This window comes from Gossypium raimondii, unplaced genomic scaffold (genome assembly GCF_025698545.1).
Source record: "Gossypium raimondii isolate GPD5lz unplaced genomic scaffold, ASM2569854v1 Contig00325, whole genome shotgun sequence".
Taxonomy (NCBI): domain Eukaryota; kingdom Viridiplantae; phylum Streptophyta; class Magnoliopsida; order Malvales; family Malvaceae; genus Gossypium; species Gossypium raimondii.
This window is the reverse complement of record NW_026291425.1, coordinates 22261-38104: the sequence shown is the minus strand read 5'-3', so window position 1 is coordinate 38104 and position 15844 is coordinate 22261. Positions and strand designations below refer to the sequence as shown.

At 34.4% G+C, this 15844-nt stretch overlaps 3 protein-coding genes, 2 non-coding genes and 4 pseudogenes across 5 annotated transcripts; 7 read left to right on the top strand and 2 right to left on the bottom strand.

Moving 5' to 3' along the window:
- Window positions 1–236: 236 nt before the first annotated feature.
- Window positions 237–548, top strand: LOC128038884 (50S ribosomal protein L14, chloroplastic-like). The gene has a single exon (XM_052627459.1). It carries the CDS (start codon window positions 237–239, stop codon window positions 546–548), a length of 312 nt encoding a protein of 103 aa, XP_052483419.1.
- Window positions 549–1962: 1414 nt separating this feature from the next.
- Window positions 1963–3978, bottom strand: LOC128038883 (ribulose bisphosphate carboxylase large chain-like; annotated as a pseudogene).
- A 74-nt stretch (window positions 3979–4052) lies between these two features.
- Window positions 4053–6688, top strand: LOC128038879 (ATP synthase subunit beta, chloroplastic-like; annotated as a pseudogene).
- Window positions 6689–7042: 354 nt separating this feature from the next.
- LOC128038877 (NAD(P)H-quinone oxidoreductase subunit K, chloroplastic-like) lies at window positions 7043–9355 on the top strand (annotated as a pseudogene).
- Window positions 9198–9818, top strand: LOC128038878 (NAD(P)H-quinone oxidoreductase subunit J, chloroplastic-like; annotated as a pseudogene).
- A 629-nt stretch (window positions 9819–10447) lies between these two features.
- TRNAF-GAA (transfer RNA phenylalanine (anticodon GAA)) lies at window positions 10448–10520 on the bottom strand. The gene has a single exon. It is a non-coding gene; the product is annotated as a tRNA-Phe (tRNA).
- Window positions 10521–12942: 2422 nt separating this feature from the next.
- Window positions 12943–13015, top strand: TRNAT-UGU (transfer RNA threonine (anticodon UGU)). The gene has a single exon. It is a non-coding gene; the product is annotated as a tRNA-Thr (tRNA).
- Window positions 13016–13356: 341 nt separating this feature from the next.
- LOC128038875 (30S ribosomal protein S4, chloroplastic-like) lies at window positions 13357–14049 on the top strand. Its single transcript, XM_052627456.1, has one exon. The coding sequence runs from the start codon at window positions 13537–13539 to the stop codon at window positions 14047–14049; it is 513 nt and encodes a 170-aa protein (XP_052483416.1). The 5' UTR covers window positions 13357–13536.
- A 29-nt stretch (window positions 14050–14078) lies between these two features.
- LOC128038882 (uncharacterized) lies at window positions 14079–15373 on the top strand. Its single transcript, XM_052627458.1, is given in 4 exon segments — window positions 14079–14082; window positions 14388–14439; window positions 15072–15265; window positions 15268–15373. Coding segments are annotated over 4 exon segments (354 nt in total). The 3' UTR covers window positions 15372–15373.
- Window positions 15374–15844: the final 471 nt, after the last annotated feature.

Here is a 15844-nt window from a genome sequence, read left to right as displayed (position 1 = left end):
GGCTATTTCAATAGCGGCGTCAAAATGCCTATAAAAACTCAATTCATTATTTCAGGATAGGAATATAGAACCAAAGGAAAGAAGTCTTGTCTTGGGAATAAAAAACAATTGCGAGTTTCCTTTTTTGACAAACAATATTTTTTTCTTCGTCCTTTGTTACATTGAAAAAGAGATTAAAAATGATTCAACCTCAGACCCATTTGAATGTAGCAGATAACAGCGGGGCCTGAGAATTGATGTGTATTCGAGTCATAGGAGCTAGTAATCGCCGATATGCTCATATTGGTGACGTTATTGTTGCTGTGATCAAGGAAGCAGTACCAAATACACCTCTAGAAAGATCAGAAGTGATCAGAGCTGTAATTGTACGTACTCGTAAAGAACTCAAACGCGACAACGGGATGATAATACGATATGATGACAATGCTGCCGTTGTCATTGATCAAGAAGGAAATCCAAAAGGAACTCGAATTTTTGGTGCGATCGCCCGGGAATTGAGACAGTTAAATTTCACTAAAATAGTTTCATTAGCTCCCGAGGTATTATAAGACGAGACCCAAGTATAGTTAGAGTATTTAGAGTATTTAAATGGCATAGATTAATTAGTAGATTGTGTCTCACGTATATACCTTTACTAAGTAAAAAAAAAGACCACGTTGGTTATATCAAAATTGGGAGCAACAAAAATTTTAGTTTACCATGGGTAAGGACACTATTGCTGACATAATAACCTCTATACGAAATGCTGATATGAATAGAAAAGGAACGATTCAAATAGGATCTACTAACATCACTGAAAACATTGTTAAAATACTTTTACGAGAAGGTTTTATCGATAACGTAAGGAAACATCGGGAACGCAACAAATATTTTTTGGTTTTAACCCTACGACATAGAAGGAATAGAAAAGGACCACATAGAACTATTTTAAATTTACGACGGATCAGTCGACCAGGTCTACGAATCTATTCTAACTATCAACAAATTCCTAGGATTTTAGGCGGGATGGGGATTGTAATTCTTTCTACTTCTCGGGGTATAATGACAGACCGGGAGGCTCGACTAGAAGGAATCGGTGGAGAAATTTTGTGTTATATATGGTAATCTGTCCGGTATACGAATTGTATCCGAAACTCTCCATTTGTGCAAAAAAAAAAAAAAGCACGGGTTGTCTAATAGAACTCCTCCTGCCCTACGGTAGTTGATACGTCAAGGAAGTTTTACCTGGAATAAAAGAACAAAAAAATGGATTCATGAAGGTTTAATTAGTAAATCACTCCCACTCCGGATTCCTTTAGATAATGAAGAACTGATTTTAGGTTATGTTTCGGGAGAGTTTTACCAACGTGGGATAGAGTCAACAAAAGTGAAGTAAGTGCTTATGATTCAACCAGGGGGGCGTATAATTTATAGACTTCGCAACAAGGATTCGAACGATTAGGTAGTTTTTTCAACTTCAAGATTCCTTTTGGGGGGATCCAATTCAAATTTCAAGAAACTTATTTTCTTCCAATAAGCGAATTCGGAAAAATTTAAGGAATAACAACTATGAAAATAAGGGCTTCCGTTCGTAAAATTTGTGAAAAATGTCGCCTAATCCGTAGGAGGGGACGAATTATCGTAATTTGTTTTAACCCGAGACATAAACAAAGACAAGGATAATCTTTCTATTCCAAAAAGAACTCCTGAAAGAAAAGAAACTAATCTTAAAGAAAGCGATAAACAAATAAAAATAGAAGATCTGTTTTGACATGAAATGGATATATCCATATATCTCTGACTTATCTTTATGAAATGATAAAATATGGCAAAACCTATACCAAAAGTTGGTTCACGTAGGAATGGGCGCAGTAGTGCACGGAAAAGTGCACGTAGAATACCAATTATTCAAGCAAGTTTCAATACCATTACATTGTTAGATGGGTCGGGTAATCTCTTGGTCCTCCGCCGGCACTTGTGGATTCAAGGGTACAAGAAGGGGATCCTTTTACGCTCAAACTGCAGCGGAAATGCTATTCGAGCAGTAGTAGACCAAGGTATGCAACGAGCAGAAGTTATGTCCCTTTCTCCTTCAAGTTTACCTACTACCGTACCAGCGTGAATATGATCTCCACCAGACATGTTAAAAAGTTTTAGCTAAAGTAACGAAAGTGCATTGATTCTTCTGTCTATCAATAATGCGCATTGCGCGATGGATGGAAGAAGTGACTATTATCCGGCAACAACGAGTTTTGGTATTTGCAGTGAACCCACCTGTTAAGTAGTCGTGCATTATGATAGGAACTCCCAATTCTCTAGCACACACGGCCCTTTGATCATTTCTTCACATGTACCTGCAGTAGCATTCAAGTAATGCCCTTTGATTTCACCTTGTTTCAGCCTGTGATTTATAAATTGCTTCGCACAAAATAAGAAACGGTCTCTCCAGCGTACAAATGGTTGGGAGTTCGCATTCTCATCATCTTTGGTAAATCAAGCCCGCCACAGACATTCATAAACCGTTTCACTGTAAGTTCTTAGTGGATAACCCCAATTTAGGTTTAATAGTACATCCCAATAGGGGGCGACCATACTTGTTCAATTTATCTCTTCAACCTGGATGCCATGAGGCGGCCTTGGAAAGTTTTAACATAGCAGGTAGGGATTCGCAGATCCTCTAGACGTAGAGCGCGCAGGGCTTTGAACCCAAATACATTACCCACAATGGAAGTAAACATGTTAGGTAACAGAACCTTCTTCAAAAGGTCTAAAGGGTAAGCTTATATAACATATATATTGATCTTCTTTCCAGGAACGGGCTCAATGGTAGCATCGCCCTTTGTAACGATCAGCGCTGGTAAGCCCATCGGTCCACACGGCTGTCCATGTACCAGTAGAAGATTCAGCAGCTACTGCGGCCTCTGCTCTCAGGCGGAACTCCTGCTGAGGAGTTACTCGGAAGGCTGCCAAGATATCAGCATCTTTGACTTCATATTGAGGAGTATAATAATCAATTTATACTCTTTAACACCCAGCTTTGAACTAGTACTTGCTTTAGTTCTGTTTGTGACATAAGTCCTCCCTACAACTCATGAATTAAGAATTCTCGCAACAAAAAAGGTCTACTGATATAAATGAGGAGTTAATGAAACCTTTCGAAGAAATCTTTCAAAAATTATCAACGAACCGAAAGGTTCCTTTATTAGACCATGGTATTTGATTCGCCAAATACATCATTATTCTATATTCTTCATATGTATGGCGCAACCCGATCCGTGTTTTTCAAGTTTCAATTTTACTTTTTTTGAATCCAAATTTAAATGCAAATGAAATAAATAAATAGATAAATAATATAAAATAATATTAATATATTAATATTCTAATATTATAAATAAAATAGATAAATAAATTAATAAATAGATAAATAAATTTAATACTAAATATATAATAGAATAGATAAATAAATTCTAATACTAATATATATTAAGTATATATATAATCAAAATAGATAAATATATATTAGAATTATTATTCTAACATCTAATATAAATTATATATTATAAGCTCAATAATAAGAAATAATTCATATCACAGACGACAGTAATATATGTTACATATATAAATCCTAGATGTGAAAACAGGCGTAATTCGGCCCTGAAATGAAAAAAAGGGAATATAGATGGAAAAAGGGGAGAGGGTTGACGTAAAGTAAAAAAATTCGATATGCTAAAATAAAATACGAAATGAAATTGAAAACAAAGGCTAATGAGATAGAAATAAGGAATCATAAATAGAGTTAGGGTTCAGATTCCATAGATAATATGGATGGTGTTGCCTATAATGATGGACAGATGAAAGACTCTCCCAAAATTTTTATTTATCCACTTCCTATTTTCAAAATAGGTTGGTTGAACTTAGAATTCCTTCATTGAATAAGGAAACAATCAATTGCATGCACTTGAATTGGATGGGACCAACGAAATCGAGCGCTAACCCCATTTCTTATTGAATTAACCGATCAACCTCCTGTCGAAGATTTTTTTGTATTAGATAATTTTGGAAAAAAAATTGACATATTTCACTTTATTATGAAAATAAATCCTACTACTTCTGTTCCTGGGTTTCCACGCTTGAAAAAAGAAAATCTGGGGCGTATTTCTCAAATCATCGGTCCAGTACTGGATGTAGCCTTTCCCCGGGCAAGATGCCTAATATTTACAACGCCCTAGTAGTTAAGGGGTCGAGATACCGCCGGTCAACAAATTAATGTAACTTGAGAGGTACAGCAATTATTAGGAAATAATCGAGTTAGAGCTGTAGCTATGAGCGCTACAGATGGTCTAACGAGAGGAATGGAAGTGATTGACACGGAGCTGCTCTATGTTCCAGTCGGCGGAGCGACCCTAGGACGAATTTTTAACGTGCTTGGGGAGCCCGTTGATAATTTAGGTCCTGTAGATACTCGCACAACATCCCCTATTCATAAATCCGCGCCCGCTTTCATACAATTAGATACAAAATTATCTATTTTTGAAACAGGAATTAAAGTAGTCGATCTTTTAGCTCCTTATCGTCGTGGAGGAAAAATCGGACTATTTGGGGGGGCTGGGGTAGGTAAAACAGTACTCATTATGGAATTGATCAACAACATTGCCAAAGCTCATGGGGGCGTATCCGTATTTGGCGGAGTAGGTGAACGGACTCGTGAAGGAAATGATCTTTACATGGAAATGAAAGAATCTGGAGTAATTAATGAACAAAATCTTGCGGAATCAAAAGTGGCTTTAGTCTACGGTCAGATGAATGAACCGCCAGGAGCTCGTATGAGAGTTGGATTGACTGCCCTAACTATGGCGGAATATTTCCGAGATGTTAATGAACAAGACGTACTTCTATTTATAGACAATATCTTCCGTTTTGTCCAAGCGGGATCCGAAGTATCTGCCTTATTGGGTAGAATGCCTTCCGCTGTGGGTTATCAACCCACCCTTAGTACCGAAATGGGTACTTTACAAGAAAGAATTACTTCTACCAAGGAGGGATCCATAACTTCTATTCAAGCAGTTTATGTACCTGCGGATGATTTGACCGACCCTGCCCCTGCCACAACATTTGCGCATTTAGATGCTACTACCGTACTATCAAGAGGATTAGCTGCCAAAGGTATTTATCCAGCGGTAGATCCTTTAGACTCAACGTCCACTATGCTCCAACCTCGAATCGTTGGTGAGGAACATTATGAAACTGCGCAAAGGGTTAAGCAAACCTTACAGCGTTACAAAGAACTTCAGGACATTATAGCTATCCTTGGGTTGGACGAATTGTCCGAAGAGGATCGCTTAACCGTAGCAAGAGCGCGAAAAATTGAGCGTTTCTTATCACAACCCTTTTTCGTAGCGGAAGTATTTACCGGTTCCCCGGGAAATATGTTGGTCTAGCAGAAACAATTAGAGGATTTAAATTGATCCTTTCCGGAGAATTAGACGGTCTTCCTGAACAGGCCTTTTATTTGGTAGGTAACATCGACGAAGCTACTGCGAAGGCTACGAACTTAGAAATGGAGAGCAAATTGAAGAAATGACCTTAAATCTTTGCGTACTTACCCCTAATCGAATTGTTTGGGATTCAGAAGTGAAAGAAATCATTTTATCTACTAATAGCGGACAAATTGGCGTATTACCAAATCACGCGCCTATTGCCACAGCTGTAGATATAGGTATTTTGAGAATACGCCTTAACGACCAATGGTTAACGATGGCTCTGATGGGTGGTTTTGCTAGAATAGGCAACAATGAAATCACTATTTTAGTAAATGATGCGGAGAAGGGTAGTGACATTGATCCACAAGAAGCTCAGCAAGCTCTTGAAATAGCGGAAGCTAACTTGAGGAAAGCTGAAGGCAAGAGGCAAACAATTGAGGCAAATCTAGCTCTCAGACGGGCTAGGACACGAGTCGAGGCTATCAACGCGATTTCGTAACGAGTTGGTTAATCGAAAAAATTTCCGTAGAAACAGAACTTTCGTTTCTACATCCCATTTTGATTCTGCCGATTAAATAGAATCAAATACAATCAAATACAATGAAAAGTGAAATCAGATTTTGATCTAACGAAAAATTTGAAAATTGAAAACGGAAATAGAATAGGATGAAAAAGATAGAAAATCAATAAAAGAAGGTGGGTAGAAAAACTTATTAGACACCGGGATCGATGGTATCTAATAAGTTCTACCTACTATTGGATTTGAACCAATGACTCCCGCCGTATGAAAGCAATACTCTAACCGCTGAGTTAAGTAGGTCATTTATTATCATAAGGAATCATAAAGAGAAAGAAAAGGGACCTATTACATCGATGGATTATAAATCCAATATTACTTCTAAGCAATACCAATCAAACAGACCAAAAGGGTATGATTATGATGTTGGATCATGTAATATTCATCTTGACAAGAAATTATCTACATAATATGATAAAATATGTATCACAAACACAAGGGCTATAGCTCAGTTGGTAGAGCACCTCGTTTACACGTGCGCCAATGTTTTTCAGGGAAGTCTATCATGCAATCAAAAGAATTGATCTTTTTGAGAAATCGATGTCTTACTCCATTACTTTGAAGGAACAAAACAAGAGAACAATAGCCTGACAAATGGTTCGGTCCGATTCGGGTGCCGTTTAGGCAAGATCCGAATCGAACCCATCATTGATTTGAGATATTGATAGGGTGAATACCCGGTCTATTCAATGCTAGGCATAATGAGTATAAGGACCTCAAAAATGCTCTTTTCGTCCTATGAATCTTAAGGTGTATGAAGTTTCATGTTTGATTTTTTAATCAGGATGGTAGAGACTCCATTTAACTTAGATTGATCTAGGCCAGAAGCAGACCTACGTCAAGATAACCCTTCCCCTCTTTGAAACACTTTGGAAGTGCTCCTGTATCAGTAATGAATCAGAGCACAATGAATCAGAGCACACGGAACCGTCTTCTTTTTTTCTGTTAGAAAAAAATATATACGATAGACTAACTGATATTTCTATCAGTTAATGAAAAGCCAATGCAAAAAAAAATGCATGTTGGGTCTTTGAAATAGGCCGAATCATTTTGATAATAATCAGTTCGATCTGTTTTACCGAGAAGGTCTACGGTTCGAGTCCGTATAGCCCTATATTTTCGAATTTTATATTTTATTAATTTTAAATATTCATTAAATTTTTTAAATTAAGAAAAATGAAATGAAAATAATATTCTTAAAACTAAAGCAAACTAAAACAATAAAGAATATCCAAATACAACTAAAAATAAAAAAGTTGTATAGTTTTTTTCCTAATTATTGTATTCTTTGTTGATTGGAAATGGTCGCTTCCAGTTGCTTGGTTCAAATCATTCCCATAAGCTCGCTCACAGGGAGATCACTCAGAGTATAACCCTGAAAACAAAAGCGCATTTCAACGGATCCAATCGCTCTTTTTTTATTCTTGGATAAGAATAAAATAAACAAAACCCCATTTTCTTAATTAATCCTCGCGGGTAGATTGATTTTAGATTGATTCTATATAAATAGATATAAAATAAAAAATTTCTATTTATTCGAAATCTATAATTTCGAATTTCTATTTAGAATAAATAGAATTTCGAATAAAAAGTTTTTTGATTTCTAAAATTCTAATAAATATTAGATATTAGTTAGATATTAGAATTCCTTTTATTTAGAAAAATCCGAAATGAAGTGAAAACGAAAAAGTATTACTTGTTTTGGATTTGTATAGTATTATACTATATATAGTATAAATATATATTTATACTAGTACTATACAAATTAGTACTATATCGAAATGAAATCGAAATAAGTGGAATGTAAATAAAATAGGATTAATTCCAATCAATAAATCTTAAAACGCAACATGGAAACACAGCAAACAAACGAAACTAGACGATTCGATCAAACTGAATTGTTGTTTTGACTAAACAAACAGTTGCGGATGACTTGACAATGAATTCCAGGTCGAAGCGACTAATCCGATCTATTTTTCACATTCATAGGAGTTCGTCTATGTTTCTGCTTTACGAATATGATATTTTCTGGGCATTTCTAATAATATCAAGTGCTATTCCTATTTTGGCATTTCTAATTTCTGGAGTTTTAGCCCCGATTAGAAAGGGTCCAGAAAAACTTTCTAGTTATGAATCGGGTATAGAACCAATGGGCGATGCTTGGTTACAATTTCGAATCCGTTATTATATGTTTGCTCTAGTTTTTGTTGTTTTTGATGTTGAAACGGTTTTTCTTTATCCATGGGCAATGAGTTTCGATGTATTGGGGGTACCCGTATTCATAGAAGCTTTCATTTTCGTGCTTATCCTAATTGTTGGTTCAGTTTATGCATGGCGAAAAGGAGCATTGGAATGGTCTTAGTTCCTGAATATTCAGATAATAAAAAGAAAGAAAAAAGTCAAAATAATAATACCATTGAGTATGAATTCCATCGAATTTCCCTTACTTGATCGAACAACCCAAAATTCAGTTATTTCAACTACATTAAATGATCTTTCAAATTGGTCAAGACTCTCCAGTTTATGGCCGCTTCTTTATGGTACCAGTTGTTGCTTTATTGAATTTGCTTCATTAATAGGCTCACGCTTCGACTTTGATCGTTATGGGCTGGTACCAAGATCGAGTCCTAGACAGGCAGACCTAATTTTAACAGCTGGAACAGTAACAATGAAAATGGCGCCCTCTTTAGTGAGATTATATGAACAAATGCCCGAACCTAAATATGTTATTGCTATGGGCGCGTGTACAATTACAGGAGGATGTTCAGTACTGATTCTTATAGTACTGTTCGGGGGTCGATAAGCTAATTCCGTGGATGTCTATTTGCCGGGCTGTCCCCCTAAACCCGAGGCAGTTATAGATGCTATAACAAAACTTCGTAAGAAAATATCTCGCGAAATCTATGAAGATCGAATTAGATCTCAACAGGGGGATCGGTGTTTTACTACCAATCACAAGTTTTGTCTTGTACGTAGTACTCGTACTGGAAATTATAATCAAGGATTGCTCTATCAACCACCATCTACTTCAGAGATTCCTCCTGAAACATTTTTCAACTTCTAAGGGTTCACTATCTTCCCACGAATTAGTGAATTAGGTAGGATTTTTTTTTACAGAAACAGACAACGAATTAATCTTCATAAATTCGATTTCATCATAAATGCGAAATATTTATCTTAGAAAAATGACAAATAAAAAAGAAAAGTGCGGGAGAGATAAAAAGATGCAGGGTCGTTTGTCTGTTTGGCTAGTCAAACACGGGCTAGTTCATAGATCTTTGGGCTTCGATTACCAAGGAATAGAGACTTTACAAATAAAGCCTGAGGATTGGCATTCCATTGCTGTTATTTTATATGTATATGGTTACAATTATCTACGTTCCCAATGTGCCTATGATGTAGCACCAGGCGGACTGTTAGCCAGTGTGTATCATCTTACGAGAATAGAGTATGGTGTAGATCAACCGGAAGAGGTATGTATAAAAGTATTTGCTCAAGGAGTAACCTAAATTCCGTCTGTTTTCTGGGTTTGGAAAAGTTCGGATTTTCAAGAACGAGAATCTTATGACATGTTGGGAATCTCTTATGAAAATCATCCACGGCTGAAACGTATCTTAATGCCCGAAAGTTGGATAGGGTGGCCTTTACGTAAGGATTACATTGCCCCCAATTTTTATGAAATACAAGACGCTCATTGAATGATAAGAAACTAATTACAACTTCGAATATTCAAGGAATTTGTACATTTTCTTCTAGCTCAAACAGAGGAATTGAGGTTTCATTCGTATTCTTATGGATAGGCTAATAAATAAAAGAAATAAAAGACAATACATCATTGAGATTCTCGATTTTTGAAGAGACTTTTTTATTTATTTTATTTCGGACGAGCCGAGACAATAGGATGAACAACAAGGGTTCTGTACCGTGAACTTTGTATCGCGCACATCACTTAGATGAACTCTAGAGAGTCGCATAGAAGGAATGAAGAAATGGAATATGAAAGAGAATACAAAGAAATAAATGAAAGGGATCGGCTTCTATTTGTACTGTAGCTGAGATGAGTCTTGGTTATTTCTATCCTTGAACTCCTCTAGACCCGTCTTTTGTTGGGCCTTTCAACCAACTATTTTAATCTTTTAATTAAATATGTATGAAGTATTACCATTCTTTTGAATGTGAGAAGCCGCAGTGTGAACAAATAAAAAGAAGAGGAAAGATAAGCAAATTTTGTCTTTTACTACATTATAATAGACACATTAGAATAGACTCTTTGCTCATTTTAAAAGAGAAAAAATACAAAATGAAATAAATAAAGAGAGGTTTACTCTCAGATACCTAGCTAGATAAGTATGTATTATGTCGATCCATATCAATTAATTTGTAGAGTAGATACTCATACAAATTAATCATATGCCAGGAACCAGATTTGAACTGGTGACACGAGGATTTTCAGTCCTCTGCTCTACCAACTGAGCTATCCCGACCATTACCGACGCATTATCCTCATAATACTAGATGACTTGGGTCTATGTCAATTAAAAATGAAAACAAAAAAAAACGAAAAAGTATTAAATTAAAGGTCTCGAACAGGAATTTCTTGGATCTTCAAAAGGAAGACTTTGTAAATTTCCATATGAGTAATCATATGTATTATGAATCATTCAAATCAAATAGGTATTCCTTGCTCAAGAGATTTCTACGTATATCATATATATCACAATATATCACACTCTATCACAAGACTTGTGATAAGAGAACAAAATTCTGCTATGCTAGGATACGCTTGTAAAACGGCAAAGAATAGGATGAATGAGAAACATAAGGAACTTTGAACCACTAACAAAAAGGGTAGGATAAAATAAATAGACAGCAAACGGGCTTTTTGGGGTTGGGGATAGAGGGACTTGAACCCTCACGATTTTTAAAGTCGACGGATTTTCCTCTTACTATAAATTTCATTGTTGTCGGTATTGATATTGACATGTAGAACGGGACTCTATCTTTATTCTCGTCTGATTAATCAGTTTTTCAAAAGATTTATCAGACTATGGAGTGAATGATTTGATTAATGACTATTCTATTCGATTCTTTCTTCAACTTGGAATCGATTCACAACAATTCTTTTTATTTTTCATATTTTCATATAAATATAAATTGATTTTGCATATAATAGAAATAAAAAAAATACGGGTTCGGTTCGTCTTTTTTGAGATAGTTTTTCATTAGTATACCTATAAAAAAATAGGTATATCTTGCATCCTTTCTAGAGTTTCGATATTCGATATAAGGATTCCTTTACCAACAGTCAACCCCATTTGTTAGAATAGCTTCCATTGAGTCTCTGCACCTATCCTTTCCTTTTTTTATTATTCTCGCTTGCTGAACCTTTGTTCATGTTTATTTTCGTAAAATAATAAAATAATAGGATTTGGCTCAGGATTGCCCATTTTTCATTCCAGGGTTTCTCTGAATTTGAAAGTTATCACTTAGTAGGTTTCCATACCAAGGCTCAATCCAATTAAGTCCGTAGCGTCTACCAATTTCGCCATATCCCCTTTTGTGTCTTGAGATTAGGATCTCATTAGGATGCCCCTCCTTTCCCCTTTCTCCCTCCTTTCCCCCCCTTTCCCCCTTCTTTCATTTGTTTATTTTCTTTCGTTTATTTATTTGCTTTCTTTTTATGCGAAACCGTTGAATTTAGTAGATATAGATACAGATTCTTATATCGAAGGGTCTTTACCTATTTTCTTGTTTGTTTATCGTCTTTCGTCTCTATCGGAGACCCATATTAATTTTTATTTGGTCCAATCGGAAAATATTTTATCATTTCTGTATTCGCAATTCAATATAGATGGGTATTCCATAACATATATATGTCCCTCTTACTCTCAGTTTTCTCAGGCAATTTGGTGGAATACTCGAAGGGTCGATTCTTTTTTTCGTCTTAGCTTCGGTCTTTATGAATGAAAACAAAAGAAAGGAGTCTCTCATTATGATCTGGATTTCATTTCTATGGGTTGCATCTTTTTTTCTTTAATTTCATTTTGATTCTTATCCTTTCCTTTTATTAGACCATCCTATATAACCATAATAAGAATAAGATAACTAAAAAAATCAAAATGAAAATTGAATTTATTCATTATTAAAATTAAAATGAAATAAATTATTTTTTTATAGTATAATAGCTAGAACTAATTATTTATATTTAATAACTAGAACTAATTATTCCATTCATTTCTATTTCGAATTCGAAGATAATTCAAATTTTTGAGTCTAAAAAGAGTTTCATTCTAATTATCTAGACTTATAACGTATCATTTCATTTCTAGAATCATAAAATATATAAATGCATAAAAAGATTTTGACTCTAATTATCTCTATTTAGAACTCGAAACTAAATAGAAATAAATTTAATCTATATTAAATCTATTAAATCGATCGATTAAATGAAATCTATATAAAAATTTTCTATATAATTTAGATGTAAAATATACTAAAATATAAAATAAACTAGAAAATCAAAATGGAGTCAGTAATATTAGTAATATTATATTACTATATTAATATAAAAGAAATATAACTAAGATATAAAAAAGATATTAAATATATAGATAAATAATAAATATATATATATAAAATTAAAATCAATTATTATATTCTTAATTATTAGATTCTATCAACATTAGCTTGAATATTAGATTGAATCTACCATTATTATATTAAATATGTTATATTTATATATTTATATTAAGTATGGCATTAAAAATTAGAAAAAATTCTATCAAAATTCGAGTCTATAATTCATATTAATAATTCATATTAATTATGAATAACTAATAGATAGTTAATAGATAAGATCCTAATAGTTTGCTGAATCCCTATGAATACCAAATTTCTATTATTTGAGCCCGCTTAGCTCAGAGGTTAGAGCATCGCATTTGTAATGCGATGGTCATCGGTTCGATTCCGATAGCCGGCTTTCCCTATTTGTTTGCTTTTGCCTTTTTACATAATTTAGAATGTTTTTTGAAATCAAAGAACAAACAGTGAAAAGCTTTTCCCTTTTCTTTCAAAGGTCAACAATCTGTTTATTATCTCGTCGAAACTTCCAATTAGGGATCAATTTGAGGAGTTAGATCTTTGCAGAATAAATCAAGAAAAAAAAGGAAACTCTAAGGAAACTCTTTTGGTTTAATTTATTTATATATTTAATATTCTATTCAATTTATTTATATATTATATCTATTTTATTCTATATATATTCTAACTATTTTAGTTATTTTTATATTTATATATTATTTTTATATATTATTATATATATTTTTATTTCTATTTTTTGTATACATTATATACAATACAAAAAAGTAAAGTATGGATATTGATCCAATTCATCTCATTAATATTTGTAATCCAATCCTTCAGTCGATTTCGCTTCATTTAGTTCAGTTTTAATTTCGGTTTATGAAATTTCAATAAAATTCAAATTAATAAGGAGTCCTTATGTCACGTTACCGAGGGCCTCGTTTCAAAAAAATACGCCGTCTGGGGGCTTTACCGGGACTAACTAGTAAAAGGCCTAGAGCCGGAAGCGATCTTAGAAACCAATCGCGCCCCGGTAAAAAATCTCAATACCGTATTCGTTTAGAAGAAAAACAAAAATTGCGTTTTCATTATGGCCTTACAGAACGACAATTACTTAAATACGTTCGTATTGCCAGAAAAGCCAAAGGGTCAACAGGTCAGGTTTTACTACAATTACTTGAAATGCGGTTGGATAACATCCTTTTTCGATTGGGTATGGCTTCGACTATTCCTCAAGCCCGTCAATTAGTTAACCATAGACATATTTTAGTTAATGGGCGTACAGTAGATATACCAAGTTATCGCTGCAAACCCCGAGATATTATTTCAGCGAGGGATGAACAAAAATCTAGAACTCTGATTCAAAATTATCTTGATTCATCCACCAATGAGGAATTACCAAAACATTTGACCTTTCACATTACAATATAAAAGTTAGTCAATCAAATAATAGATAGGAAATGGGTTGGTTTGAAAATAAATGAATTGCTTGTCGTAGAATATTATTCTCGTCAGACTTAAACCTAACTAAAATAACAAAACAAGGGTTCTGCCCTTTTTCACCTGAGTTAAGGTTAAGTAAAGGAAGACAGGGAATGGGTTTGATTCGGAGATTTTCTCTATTCATGTATGATAGATACGTAAGGAGATTTTCATCCCTGTATGCTATTTTACGTATTCCATATTAAAAAGGAATTGGGAATAGAAATCTATACTAAAGAAGGGTCTAATTCTTTAGTATATGTTCTTATTGATTTGATACATTGTAGTCAGTTACATCGGCGAATTAGGTGAAGGTGCGGAAGAGGATTCGAACCCTCGGTAAACAAGAGTCTACATAGCAGTTCAATGCTACGCCTTGAACCACTCGGCCATCTCTCCTACATAATTATTATGGCCGATACCCCGAGCGAATAGCGAGTTATTCATAATAGATTGTTCGATAGGTACGAACAATATCAATTCTAACTAGAAACTTGCTATAAAATAGAAAACTTTTCATCACTTTTTTATCACTTTTCTTTAGCCTCCGGGCTCGAAAATGAAAAAAATGGAATGGAATCTACTTTTATGTTATTTCGTACTGTACACTTCCTTTGTTTGTGAGATCATTTTATTTTCTCACGAGGGGTAATGAAAAGTTATAGAATGGATTGCTACCTATGCCTAGATCGCAGATAAATGGAAATTTTATTGATAAGACCTTTTCAATTGTAGCCAATATCTTATTACGAATAATTCCGACAACTTCAGGAGAAAAGAGCATTTACTTATTACAGAGATGGTGCGATTTGATTATTATTATATATATTTTCCTTTATTTATTATTTACTTTTTTATTTACTTTACCACTCTCAGTCTTAGGAAAAAGACACATTATTCAGAATAGAAAAAAGGCTATTGAAAACAAAAAAGAAATCTACGCTTGTTGAAGGTGAAGTTTATAAATAAAGCAATTCCTTCTGTCGTGTATCCCCGATTAATGCAACCTCAGATGCTTCAATTGTTGATTCAGTATTGAGCGAAAGGTTACACCTATGGGTCTGTATTGTGGGTCAACCCTACTACACGAGTACCAATAGGCGGCATAGAGGAAGAAGCACTACGCCTAGGAATCAACAACACGAAAACTTTGTTATTAATGATTCCCTTTCTTTATCGGGATCGGAACTAAGAGAAATGGTTGGGACAACAAACATCCATCTTGTTCGTACTTTGGATACCCATATAACCATCGAAGATTGTTGAAGTGACTAATTCACAAATTAAGGGCGTTGAGAACAAAGAAATTGTTGGAGTTTACTTTTTATCTAGTACGAACACGCTTGATGGTAAGAAAAGATCTTTTGCAAGAGGGTTGGCTAGAGATTTCTTGTAAAACATTAGCCCGCTCAGTTCATAATGACAATATTTCGACCTTTTTTAATTCCATGGATTATTCTCATTATGCACATAAGGAGGAGCCGTATGAGGTGAAAATCTCATGTACGGTTTTGGAACGGAGAATTCTTTGAATCGAATGACGACCGTAACGGATGTCGGCTCAATCCGAAGGAAATTATGCGGAGGCCTTACAGAATTATTATGAAGCTATGCGACTAGAAATTGATCCCTATGATCGAAGTTATATACTATATAACATAGGCCTTATCCACACAAGTAATGGAGAGCATACAAAAGCTTTAGAATATTATTTTCGAGCACTAGAACGAAACCCGTTCTTACC